The sequence below is a fragment of the Mobula hypostoma genome, chromosome 5, assembly GCF_963921235.1.
Source record: "Mobula hypostoma chromosome 5, sMobHyp1.1, whole genome shotgun sequence".
In the NCBI taxonomy this organism is placed as follows: Eukaryota; Metazoa; Chordata; class Chondrichthyes; order Myliobatiformes; family Myliobatidae; genus Mobula; species Mobula hypostoma.
The window spans coordinates 179,004,760-179,017,369 of NC_086101.1; the positions used below are offsets into that span (position 1 = coordinate 179,004,760).

Sequence of the window (12,610 nt, forward strand, 5' to 3'; positions counted from 1 at the left end):
AATTCTACACTCACAGTACCATACAAAAGTATTAGTATTATGTATAGCTAGGATACCTATGACTTTTGCACAGTACTGTATTTGTCAATGTGGAGTGGAGAGCGAGACTGTAAATCTGACTGAAGCAAAGGATGTCGGAAATAGTAAAGGTGGAGCGCCACGCGAGGGGAATGGGACAAGTGGCAGAGAAGGAGTGTCGAGGCGGGGATGGCTTGGGTGCAGAGACCTTCAGGCCTGAGACACCACGCAAGGTCATTTGATTCCAAACAATTGGTTATTTGATCAATACAGAATGTCTTTCTGGTGCTTCCCACTCCCTCCCCTCTCCCCTTGATCATCCTGTCCCTGTCCCTGTCCCCATCCCACTCTTGGTCCTCAAAGAGACCGATATCAGAATTATGTTTATCATCACTCACGTCTGTCATGAAATTTTGTTTTTTTTTCAGCAGCAGTACAATGCAATACATAAAATTACAGTACTGTGCAAAAGTCTTAGGCACCCCAGCTGTATTTACTGTATGTGCCTGGGGCTTTTGCACACTACTGTAATAGCCAGGTTTACTTTTAATTAGTTTTATCAGATTTTGTGTATGTTTAAAAAAAAGAGGATCTTTGTTTTTTACAGAGCATTTTAATGTCAAACCTACACTGGGAGAGCAAGCAACAAGACTTCCACTCCCTCAGCAGAAATATGACTGCATAAATTTTGTCAACAAAAGAAATGCAGGAGCTAAATCAAGTAAGATCAAATTCCAATTTTCTATTAGGTTTTGAAAAACTTGAACTTCAGTACAGATTGTGATTTTTTTTTCCTTTGATAATATTGTAATAGGGGTGACGTTGTGGGGTTCCATAAAAAATCAGAGCAGATTCAATGGGCTGAATGGCCTTACCCTGTTCCTTTATCTCATGGTAATATTCAACAGATCCACTCCCCCCCCCCCCCACTGTGTTGCAGGTGACCTCGGCTGTCTGGTATTATTGTTCATCTTGAATATGTTACGACAGTTGATTGCTAGTAGACAGCTTGTGGCTGTTGTATATTTTCTTTTATAATTATTATCTTTCCACAGTGGCAGCTATGTCTTTAATTGGAAAGGCTCTAAGCACTGGAATACCATTCATACCCCCTCACCTCCTCCTTTAACACAATAATTAAGAAACATTTATTTTGAATTCCATCTTGACATCTCCCCATTTCTCTCACTGTGGTTTTCCATTAGAAATACTGCTTTGGCCAGAATTGTGGTTATTATCCTAATGCTTACTGGGCATTATATGAAGTGCAACAAAAGTAGAGCCATATAGCATTCCGACCCATGGTCTCATGTGCATACATGTCCTGTCGAAATAGCCATTAGATGTTGTGATTACTATATGCCCTGACCACTTCTTCTGATAGCTCATTCTGTATAATCGGTACTATCTTGTGGAGAAACTTGCTCCTCAATTCCCATTTAAATCTTTCACTTCTCACCTTAAACCTGTGCCATGTTGTTTTAGACTACTGTTCCTTGGTACCTTGGGTGGGGGAGGAAGGATGGTTGGTGGTGGTAGTGGTGGGAAGAACTTTGCCCACCCACCTTATTTATGCTCCTCACAATTTTATAAACCTCGGCAAGATCACCCCTTTGATTCCCTTAGCTCCTGGGAAGACAGCTCCAGTTTATTGAGTCTCTTCTTATAAATCAAGCACTCCAGTCCCAGCAATGTCATTGCAGTCAAACAAAAATTCTGACAACATCAAGTGGGATCAGGAACAGTCTTTGTGGCGTCCAGTGAGGTGGGGAGGTTGTATCAATATACATGCAGAAGCTGACGCTATGCTTTACAGGTCAAGTTGTATGGTCTGCGAGTCAGTGGGAAACAGAAGCAGGAGGTGATTTGGCGGATGCCAGCAGTGGAAAGGGGAATCAAAGAGCATGTTGGAGAAAGGAACTAAGTAAATGTGATAGAGCTCAGCTGGATAATTGCAGAAAAGCGTGGAGGAGGGTGATTTGTTCAGTTGTGTACCAGGACAGCTGGCTTACTTTTATCACAGTCATGTTACAAGTGGAGACTATCCAAATAGCTTGTAATTTGTGTTGGATCATTGTTAGTAGGATTGCTAGCAGCAGTAATCTATAAATAGTTTATGCCCTCCAGGCATGATCTTTGAGGAGGTAGTTGACGTATTACCAACCTCTTGCCCAATTTCAGTGTCTGTTTAATGCAATCCTTTAGCTTTCTTGGCTATATTCCAGCTTGTGTGAGCAAAGATGTTATTAACGCAAACTAAAGTCAATTCAAACAGTTTGATGCTTCACTGCATGTGTGGTAGGTAAATTTTAAAAATCTCACCTCCATGGGCAGAGCTGTTTACTTCAACTTTATTATAGATTACTGTGTGCTTTGCCATGGAAGCTTGGCTTGTCTTCTCTCTCTCTCTCTCTCTCTCTCTCACTCTCTTCCTCTCTTTCTCTCTTTCTCTCTCTCTTTCTCTCTCTTTTTCTCTCTCTCACTCTCACTCTCTCTCACACTCTCTCACACTCACTCTCTCTCCAGTAGTCATAGTCAAGCAATTGAAAGATGGTAATTGTTTTGGAAATTAATGGTCAACCCACTGCCTAGATTGAGTAAGAGGGGCAGATTTAGGTTGGAATATGTCTGAAATTTGTCCTCTGTGTCAGATACCCTTGTCGGCAACCCAGTAGTATTTCACCCCTTGGATTTTGTTTTATTATGCTTTCTATTGATTATTAATCTCAGATTTATTTGAAGATTTCAAAGGAGTAACATGTGAACTAGATTAATTGAGTTGGAGGAACATTTCTAACTGTGATTTACAAATTTGCATGTCATAACGTATAGTTTCCATTTATAACCACTTCTTTTTACCTGCTTCAAACATATGATGCCTTCAACTTAAAATTTATTTTCTAATTGTGAAATGTTAAATTCCCCTTACCATAGCTATGCTTACTATCTATATTACATTAAAATTGGACAATGGAGCAGGGATAGGCTGGCTATATCCCCATAACCCTTTTAACCGAAAAAGAATGTTGAAAATACCTTTAAAATCTGATGTTGGCTAGATAACATCCACCGTGTTATTGATTGCTGCAATTGTAAGGTTTACCAATTCATAGATTGTTTTACCAACTCAAAACGAGTGTTACTACAACAAACCACCATGGGTAAGGTATATAGATTACAATTACAAAAGGTTTATGAATTAAGTTGTATCCAGTACAGAGCAGCAATATTTAACAAAGATGACAGTGGAAGTTTCCCTTGTGACCTCATCTTAACAAATTTGATATGTGTTCACTTCTCTCCTGTTACCTGTAGACTCTCGTCTTCCAAGTTATGTTTTTACTGATCCTATATTTTAATGCTTTCATCTGCTAACTAAATGATTTACAGCAAGCTTGTCCCATTCCTTTCAAAATCCATTTTATATTCCATTTGTTACTATTCCCATCTATTTCGCAGATTCAGCTACTCCTTATCATTCTTATTTGCTCCTTGGCAGATTTACATACTCCTGTGATGATGTCCTTATCCTAATTGTCCAAAATCCTGTCACAGATGTCACTCATTTCAGGAACATGGGTTTTTGAATGCTTCAAACCTTCCTTTCAGCTCTTTATTTCCTAATTAGTATTTCTGTCCTACTTTACCAGTTTCAAGTACCATACTTCATTATCATGTTCTTAATGAATTTTATATACTTGTACTGTCCGGACTGTCTACTTCAAACAATGCTATCTTCTAAATTTCATGTTTCTCAAGCTTTAATCATTATTCTGTTGCAATGCATTTCATTAAGTGATCATTATTTTTGACTTAATTGATTGTCATACTTTACTTCTTAACATTGCATCATAGAACATAGAACACAGAACAGTAAAGCACCAGAACATGCCCTTTAGCCACAATGTTGTGTTGAACCAGTTAAAAAACAAATTAAAAAAACCCAAAAACAAATCCCTCCTATCTACACAATGCCATATCCCTCCATCTTCTTCATATTCATGCCCGTCTCTTAAAAGCCTCTACTAGCATACCAGGTGACGTATTCCAGGCATTCACCATTCTCTGAGTAAAAAACTTACCCCTCACACCTTCCCCCTCTTACCTTCAATGCATGCCCTCTTGTATTGTCATTTCTATCCTGAGAAATAGATACTCCCTGTCTACTCTATCTATGCGTCTCATAATCTTATAAGCCTCCAACAGATCTCTGCTCAGCTTCCACTGCTTCAGAGAAAACAACCCAAGTTTGTCCAGCCTCTCATGGTAACACATGCCCTCGAAATCAGGCAACATTCTGGTAAACCTCATCTGCTTCAATTTAGTAGTGTTAGTATTGACAATCCTTTCAACTCATTCCATTACAGCAAAGAGAAATGTCAGAAAATTTTTAAAAGGAGGCTTATATTTTTAAAGGGTTTTACTAATTATTTACTGTAGCTCTGGCACAATTTTCCTATTTATTTTGCGACCTTCCTCTTTCAGGGTCCACGGCCTCAGAAATCCGAAGTAAAGCCAATGTCCTATTCAAGGAAATCAATGTGAAACAGGTGGTTAGAAATTCACAGTCACTATCTTCAAGCAATCAAAGTTGCGGCTTGTAGTGGTTTAATATCATTTAATAATGCTACTACTCTGTTGAACAATAAAAGTGAATTTGTAAGATAGCTTACTTTACACATATTACAATATATGACTCTATTTTACTTCAGTTATTGCATTATGTGAAAAATGTTTTAAAACATTTGTACATCCAAATAGACTGATATGATCTTTGGTTAAATCAGGTCATGACTACTTCAGAATAACTGTCTGTGCAGTGTGTGATACTTAATAGTCTCACGTAAATAAATTTAAATTCTCTCGTTTATTATCTCTCTGGCTCTGAGCAGGCAGTTCCCCATGCACTAGTTACTTCCAGTTCCCAGCCTGAGTAGGCAGCCTTCATATGCCAACCTAGACAATTCTGAGCTGGTTAAGAACTGAAATATAATCCTGTCTTCACTCAACACTTGTCCACAAGATTGTGTATACACTTCAAAGGCATTTAGTGACCTATGGTCTAGGATGGGATTAGGGGAATCCAGTGGGTGGAGATAGCCGGCCGGTGGTGCAGTAGTATCTGCACCAGACTTCGAGGTTATTGGTTTCGGGTTCAAATCCAGCCAGTTCCTTGCATGCTTTCCATCTGTGCTGATTTGAGCGTCGAGCTAGCATCTCGGCCTCATAAAAAACAGATAAATGCTAAAGAAATGGCAATTTTGCCACGTGATACACCACAAGGTGCAGAAAGGCACAACAACTTTGAGTAGAGATGGTAATAAAAAATGCACAGGTCTAAGGAAACCTGTACCCTCCTTTGTTGGAACCCCACCCTTTCCCACACATACATTTATCACATGCTTATAATAATGCAATGAGCTCCTTTACACAAGATGTTTTCAGCATTAACAGTTTGCGTATGATATAACAGTACCTGATGGTTGCAGCAAATTATGTACAATCCTTTTTCAACTCACATGCACCTTTTAACCTCTTTATATTGTCAACCAGAACCTGAGCTCGATGATTCACAATCTTGACCTAAAGTTCTACTTTCCCATAGTTATTGTTCTTGTTGATTAACACTGGCTTCCTTACCACCATGTAATAAATTTTGAAAAATTTATGGAGCTTGATAATTGAACAAGTTTGCCCTACCCTCTAGATGCCATGTATAAATTACATGCTGCAAATCCATGAGAAATCTTTGTCCCCTTAATTCCCTTCAAACAAACCTTTATTTCTTTTTGCTTCTGAATGCATCATCAAAATCCATCCCTTTAAGCAAGCCTTCCCTCCCCTCTCCCAGTTTTACCTATCACCTACCACCTAGTACTTCTTCCTCCCCTCCCCCCACCTTCTTTCTCTAACTTCTCATCTTTTTCCCCCCAGTCCCGATGAAGGGTCTTGGCCCAAAACATGGACTGTTTACTCTTTTCCATAGATGCTACTTGACTTGCTGAGTCCTTCCAGCATTTTGTGTGTGTTGCTTGGATTTCCAGCATCTGCGAGTTTTCTTGTCAAAATGCATTGTATCATTTTTTTTTCGCTCTGGCTAACTTGGGAGATATTTTTATATTCAAAGTTATCTACTTGTATCATCTTGCTCTGGACGAATCGATTTGCTCATTTCATACAACAGTGACTAGATTGCTTCAATGATTTGGCATATTCTGCAGAGAAAGTAGTTTTAGAAACCTGGCTTTATGTGACTTTAATTTACTGAATGAAAACTGAAGTACTCTTGCCAGGCAAGCACGTGCTAATAAAAGTGTACCTTGCTCAATGGCCATGAGTGCAATCCAATGCAGTTGTTCTCAGTAGAAAAGGAACATGTTGGGAAGATAACTTAATAGCTAGAAAAATAATTGTGGGCTTAAACCATGAGATTTTAATACCTTATCAGTGGCACAGGTGCTGCTTCAACCCTAACCTCTAGTGCTGTCTTTGTGGAGTTTGCACATTCCCCTGTGACACTGTATTTTCTCTGGATGCTCCAGTTTCCTCCCATATTTTTGTAACAGTTGGTGAGACAATTCGCTATTGTAGATGGCCCCTCGTGTATTGGTGAGTGTAGAATCTGGGGAGAAGTTAGTGGGAATGTGAGTGGAATGAATTGGGATTAGTGTAAGATTTGTATAAATGGATGCTTGGTAGTTATTGTGGACTCAGTGGGACGATCTGTTTCCATGAACAATTATGACCTTATGATTCACGAAACCAGTGTCTGAAAAGAAGCAATGGAACAGTTGAGTTGAATTTATTGTTATGTTCGCAGGTGCAATGAGAATCTTGCACGTAGGTATATGTAGGAATGTAGGTACAGACAACACTCAAAGCATGTTGTATATTAATTATACATAAAAGACAGTAAAGAGAGAGGGGGAAGAAACTAAGACTGTGTTTTTACTTTTTGCACTAAGATTTTGTCTGTGGTAGTCCATTATGTTTCATTGCAGAGGTTGGTTTAGCATTGTTCAGGTCAGTTCAAGAATATGGTGGTTGTAGGAAAGTAGCTGTTCTTGAAACTGCTGGTGTGAGATCAGGCTTCAGTACTTCCTGAATAATGGTAGCAGTGAGAATAGCGCATGAGCTAGATGATGGGAATCCTTCTTGTGTAGCTGCTGTCAGTGATCAGGAGAACTGTGCCTGTGATAGACCGGGCTGAGTCCATTGCAGCCTTGTGTGTCCCTATGCATTGGAATTGCCATACCAGGGTGTGATACAACTGGTCAGAATACTGTCAACAGTCCACATGTAGAAGTTTGTTGAGTATTTGGCAACATGGCAAATCTCCTTAAGCTTCTAAGAAAGTAGTAATGGTAGCACATCTTCATTGTGATTACATCTTGTGATAGTCCCAGGACAGGAGATCTGAGATGTTAAAGCCCGGCTATTTGAAACTGCTTACTCCCTCTACCTCTGATCCACCAATGAGACTTGGCATGTAATCTCCCAAATTTCCCTTTCTGAGATCAATGATTAAATAGCTCCATATTTAGTTGATGTTAATCATGAGATTTTTATTGCAGCACCACTGAACTAGATGTTCTATCTGACTCTCGTTTCATCGCCACCTGTGATTCCACCACCAAAAGTGGGGTCAGCAACATTATAGATGGTATTGAAGCTGTGCTCAGCCATGCAATCATAGGCATAAAGGGAATTGAGCAAGGGGCTAAGCATATCGTCTTGAGATCATTAAGGCTGTTGGTCATGAAGCAGGGAACGTTGTTCCCAATTTTTACTGATTGGTGTTGAGAGTCTAACAATCAAATCAGCAAATATATACAGGTATATATAGAAATTGTTTAGGGTAGTGTCTTTCTTGTGCAAATTGCACATTCACTAAGTTAATCTGATCAGAATTGTTCAGTAATCCAGTAATGTCTGTTGGGAAGCTGGGCAGGTTATAGCTGTCCCCAGTTCTCAGTAACACATTTGACATTTTTAAATCCTCAGATGCACTTTTAACAACATCACAAACTGCAAAATGAGCTTTTCTGTCCTTTCTGGAATAAAATGGATGTTGCACCAAGCAGTATATGAAGCAATATTATGAAATATGCTACTATACCTGCTGTTGTTGAACAACTGTCATCCAACCAGATATACATCAGGTACTTTGTTGTTATTTTCCTTTATATAAAGGCCATTCTACATATTGGGAAAAGCAGGTTGGACGGTTTTGAACGTGACTGTTGACTAGCCAGCTGTTTGCGAAAGTCCATTGCTACTGTTCATGTGGAATGGTTCCTCGAACATTTAGCTATCAATATACTCAGTAATTTGGTTCCACAAGGGTGACAAAACTGACTGCAATCCATGACTTGAGGGGCTTTTATAGCAATGAAGGCTATGCAGGCTGGGTTAGACACCCTGGGACAAGAGGCAAACATGCCCTTCTGCGACTAGTCGACAGATAAAGGTAGAGGTAAAGATTAGATTTATTTGTCACATATACAGTTTATTCGCATCAATGACCAACGGTCTGAGGATGTGCTGGGGCAACCCACAGGTGTCGCCATAATTCTGGCACCAACATAGCATGCATACAACTTACTAACCCCAACCCCATGTCTTTGGAATGTAAGGAAACTGGAGCACCTGGAGGAAACCAACCGAGTCTTGGGAGAACATACAAACTGCTTACAGACAGCAATGGATTTGAACCTGGGTTACTACCACAGTAAATCATTATGCTAACTACTACGTTACTGCCACCTTTATTGGATATCTAACAATAATTTCCAGTTGAAATAGCCTTTAGGTAGATGAGATTCCCCAGAAATTCAATCATTAGCACCTCCCACCTGCACCTTCTGATAAACAATAGATTTCCAGATTATTTTCCATAGGCCAAGGTCAACATGGTTTCCTTAAGGGGAAGTCTTGCCAGACAAATTTGTTGGAATTCACTGAGGAAATAACAGGTAGAATTGATGTAGGCGAGGCAGTGGATGCTGTTTGCTTGGATTTTCAGAAGGCCTTTGACCAGATACCACAGATGAGACTGCTTAACAAGATAAGTGCCCATGGGTATTACAGGAAAGATTCTAGCATGGATAGAAGATTGGCTGACTGGCAGGAGGCAAAGAGTGGGAATAAAGGGGATACTTTCTGGTTGCCAGTGACTAGTGGTGTTCTGCAGGGGTAAATGTTGGGACTGCTTCTTTTCGAGTTATATGACAACAATTTGGATGACAAAATTGATATTTTTGTCGCAAAGTTTGTGGGTGGTACAAAGATAGGTTGAGGGGTAGATAGTGTTGAGAAACAGAGTCTGCCGATGGACTTAGACAGGTTGAGCGAATGGGCAAAGAAGTGGCAGATGGAATTTAGTGAAGGGAAGTGTATGGTCATGCACTTTGGTAGAAGATATAAAGGCATAAACTATTTTCTAAATGGGGAGAAAACTCAGGAATCAGAGGTGCAAAGGCATTTGGGAGTCTTTGTGCAGGATTTCTTGAAGGATAAATTGCAGGTTGAGTCAGTGGTAACTGCAATGTTAGTATTCATTTCAAGAGGACTAGACTATAAAAGCAATATACCTTTAAAAGGTATTGGTCACTCTGAACTTGGAGTATTGAGAGGAGTTTTGGGAAAAAAATGTGGTGGCATTACTGAGGGTCTAAAGGAGGTTCATGAGAATGATTCCAGGCTTAACATATGAGGAGCATATGATGGTTCTGGTGCTGTACTTACGAGAGTTTAGAAGAATGAGGGGGAATCTCATTGAAACTTATCAAATAATGAAAGGCCTAGATAGAGGAAATATAGAGAGAATGTTTCTTGTGGGTGGATGTTTCTGGTTAAGGCAGTGCTAGTGAAGCACAGCAACTACTTGCCTGTAGCTAACAAAACAAGGAAAAGTATGAACTACTTTATTAGTTACCCTCTTTCTGGTAATCCGAGGGGCAGCCAGGAGCACTTGCATGGGCCCAAGCTATGCCTGCGTCTTCAATGGCTATGAAGAACAGTCAATGTTGAAAGCCTTCCCTGGTCATGCTCCCCAACTCTTGCTCCTCTACATTGACGACAGCTTTGGTCAACCCCATGCACCCATGCAGATCTCATCAATTTTGCCTTTAACTTCCACCCTGCCCTTAAATTCACTGTGCCATCTTTGACAACTCTCTCCCTTTTCTTGATCTCTCTGTCTCCATCTCTGGAGACAAACTGTCAACTAACATCTTTTATAAACCTACTGATTCCCATAGTTATCTCGACTATACCTCTTCCCACCCTATTTTCTGTGAAAATAATATTTTCTTCCCTCAGTTTCTTCATCTCCATTGCCTCTGTTCTCAGGATATGGCTTTCCATTCCAGGACATCTGAGATGTCCTTCTTCTTTAAAGAATGGGGTTTCCCACCCTCCCCTATTGATACCACCCTCATTTGCATCTCCCCCATTTCCCGTATATCTATGTTCACCCCATCTTCCTGCTGTCATGACAGAGTCCCTCTTGTCCTTACGTACCACCACATCAGCCTCCACATCCAACATATCCCCTGCAACTTCCACCATCTCCAAAGCGACCCTACCACTAAACATATCTTTACCTCCCCACCCCTCTCTGCTTTCCACAGGGATTGCTCCCTCCGTGATTCCCTCGTCCATTTGTCCCTCTCCACTAATCTCCCTGCAGGCACTTACCCAAGCAAACAGCCTAAGTGCTACACCTGCCCCCTCACCTCCATTCAGGTCCCCAAGGTGAGGTAACACTTCAACCACGAATCTGCTGGGGTCGTCCATTGTGTCCGGTGCTCCTAATGTGGCCTTCTCTACATTGGTGAAACCTGACATAAATTGGGGGACCACTTTGTCGAGCACCTCCGTACCATCCACCACAAGCAGGACTTGCTGGTGGTCAAACATTTTAATTCCCATTCCCATTCTCATTCTGACATGTTAATCCATGACCTCCTCTCGATCCAAAATGAGGCCAAGCTCAGGTTGGAGGAGCAACACCTGGGTACCCTCCAACCTGATGGCATGAATATCGTTTTCTCCTGTTGAACAACAATTACCCACCCTCCTCCCAATCCCCACTCTGACCATTTACTTCTTTTCACCTGCCTATTGCTTCCCTTGGGACCCCTTCCCCTTCCCTTTCTCCTATGGTCCACTCTTCCCTCCTATCAGATTCTTTCTTCTCCAGTCCTTGACCTTTTCCACCTACCTAGCTTCACCTATTACCTTCTAGCTAGCTTTTCCCTCCCCCCCCCCACCTTTTAATTTAGGCATCTCACCCCTTCCCCCTCAGTGCTGAAGAAAGCTCTCAGCCCAGAAATGTCACCTGTTTACTCTATTCCACAGATGCTGCCTGACTTGCTGAGTTCCTCCAGTGTTTTGTGTGTGTTGCTTTGAATTTCCTGCATCCACAGATTTTCTCGTCTTTCTGGTAAATGATCACTGCAATCAATAATCTGTAACTTCCCTTTCAGAGTTGAGGTTTTGAACCGTCTGTATGACATGACATTTTTGCGGTGTGAACTGAAGTCTCGAAGGTGCAGGACAGTTGCAGCGTGGCATGTACGGGCTGAATCGAGATGTTGGGACCCAGGCCCGAGAGTAGGGAATAAGCCAACACTTATTCATTTCTGAAGTAGACTTGGAGGCAATTCGATACAGCAGAACTGAGGTGAGGCGAGGCAGGACTGAGGCAGCAGGGCTGGGCCCTGGGCCCGAGAGTGAGGAAATACCAGACATTTGATTGATTTATGTGCTAGGCTGAATAGAAATGGCTGGGAATCAAAGCAGCAGGGTTGGAGCCCGAGAGCGTATAGAGGGCAAGGAAGAGGTATGGATAATTTAAGCACTAGGCCAGATTGAAAAGGTCCAGGTGTCAGGGCCAGAGGCAAGGAACAAGTCAGTTTAGCTCACTTCTCTGCAAGATTTACCCACCTCTTATCTGAATGGGTGCTTTCTTCCATGGTCTTCTGCCCTCTCTTATCAGATTCCCCCTAATCCAGCCCTTTGTCCCGTTTGCCATCAAATTCCCAGCTCTTTAATTCAATCCTCCCCCCTCCCAGTTTACCCTTCACCTACCACCTTGTACTTCTTCCTCTCCTCCCCCCACCTTCTTGTTCTGACTTCTCTTCCTTTCCAGTCCTGATGAAGGGTCTTAGCCGGTAATGTGAACTGTTTACTGCTACCCAGCCTGCTGAGTTCCTCCAACATTTTGTGTGTGTTGCTGCAGAGAGAATCTATACTTACTGACAAGTACCTTTATTGCCTCAGTTCACAAGCACATGAATTTAAACAACTAAGTACCTGTGTGCACACCTACCAAATTTCCCTGACCTTCCATGATCAGTCAAGGAATAGAAAAGGTAATGCCTGGGGGAAAAAAAAAATCATCTGACTGATCTGTATCAGCTTCTGAGTGGATGATTGGCCTACAAGTAGTATTGCTTTATGGCTCTCTCTTCAGCCCCATGACCTCGGTAATGACTTCTGTTCCGTCCAACTCAGACTGGTTCAAACCAGTCTAGTCAGGTCACCCCAGACACTGGGCCCAGCCAACCAGATCACAGGCTGTTCC

At 41.4% G+C, this 12,610-nt stretch overlaps 1 protein-coding gene across 2 annotated transcripts in view; it reads left to right on the forward strand.

Annotated features, from left to right (window-relative positions):
* Positions 1-12,610, forward strand: part of spata4 (spermatogenesis associated 4) — a 56,852-nt gene that overhangs the window by 18,747 nt on the left and 25,495 nt on the right. Inside the window, exons 5-7 of one of the 2 annotated variants that reach the window (XM_063049474.1) lie at positions 626-739; positions 4,504-4,568; positions 8,023-8,180. In XM_063049474.1, coding sequence (XP_062905544.1) covers positions 626-739; positions 4,504-4,568; positions 8,023-8,034 — 191 coding nt within the window. In that variant the 3' untranslated portion in view covers positions 8,035-8,180. Of the gene's footprint in view, positions 1-625; positions 740-4,503; positions 4,817-8,022; positions 8,181-12,610 lie in introns of those variants that run through there. The other variant, XM_063049473.1, reaches the window with a different exon arrangement.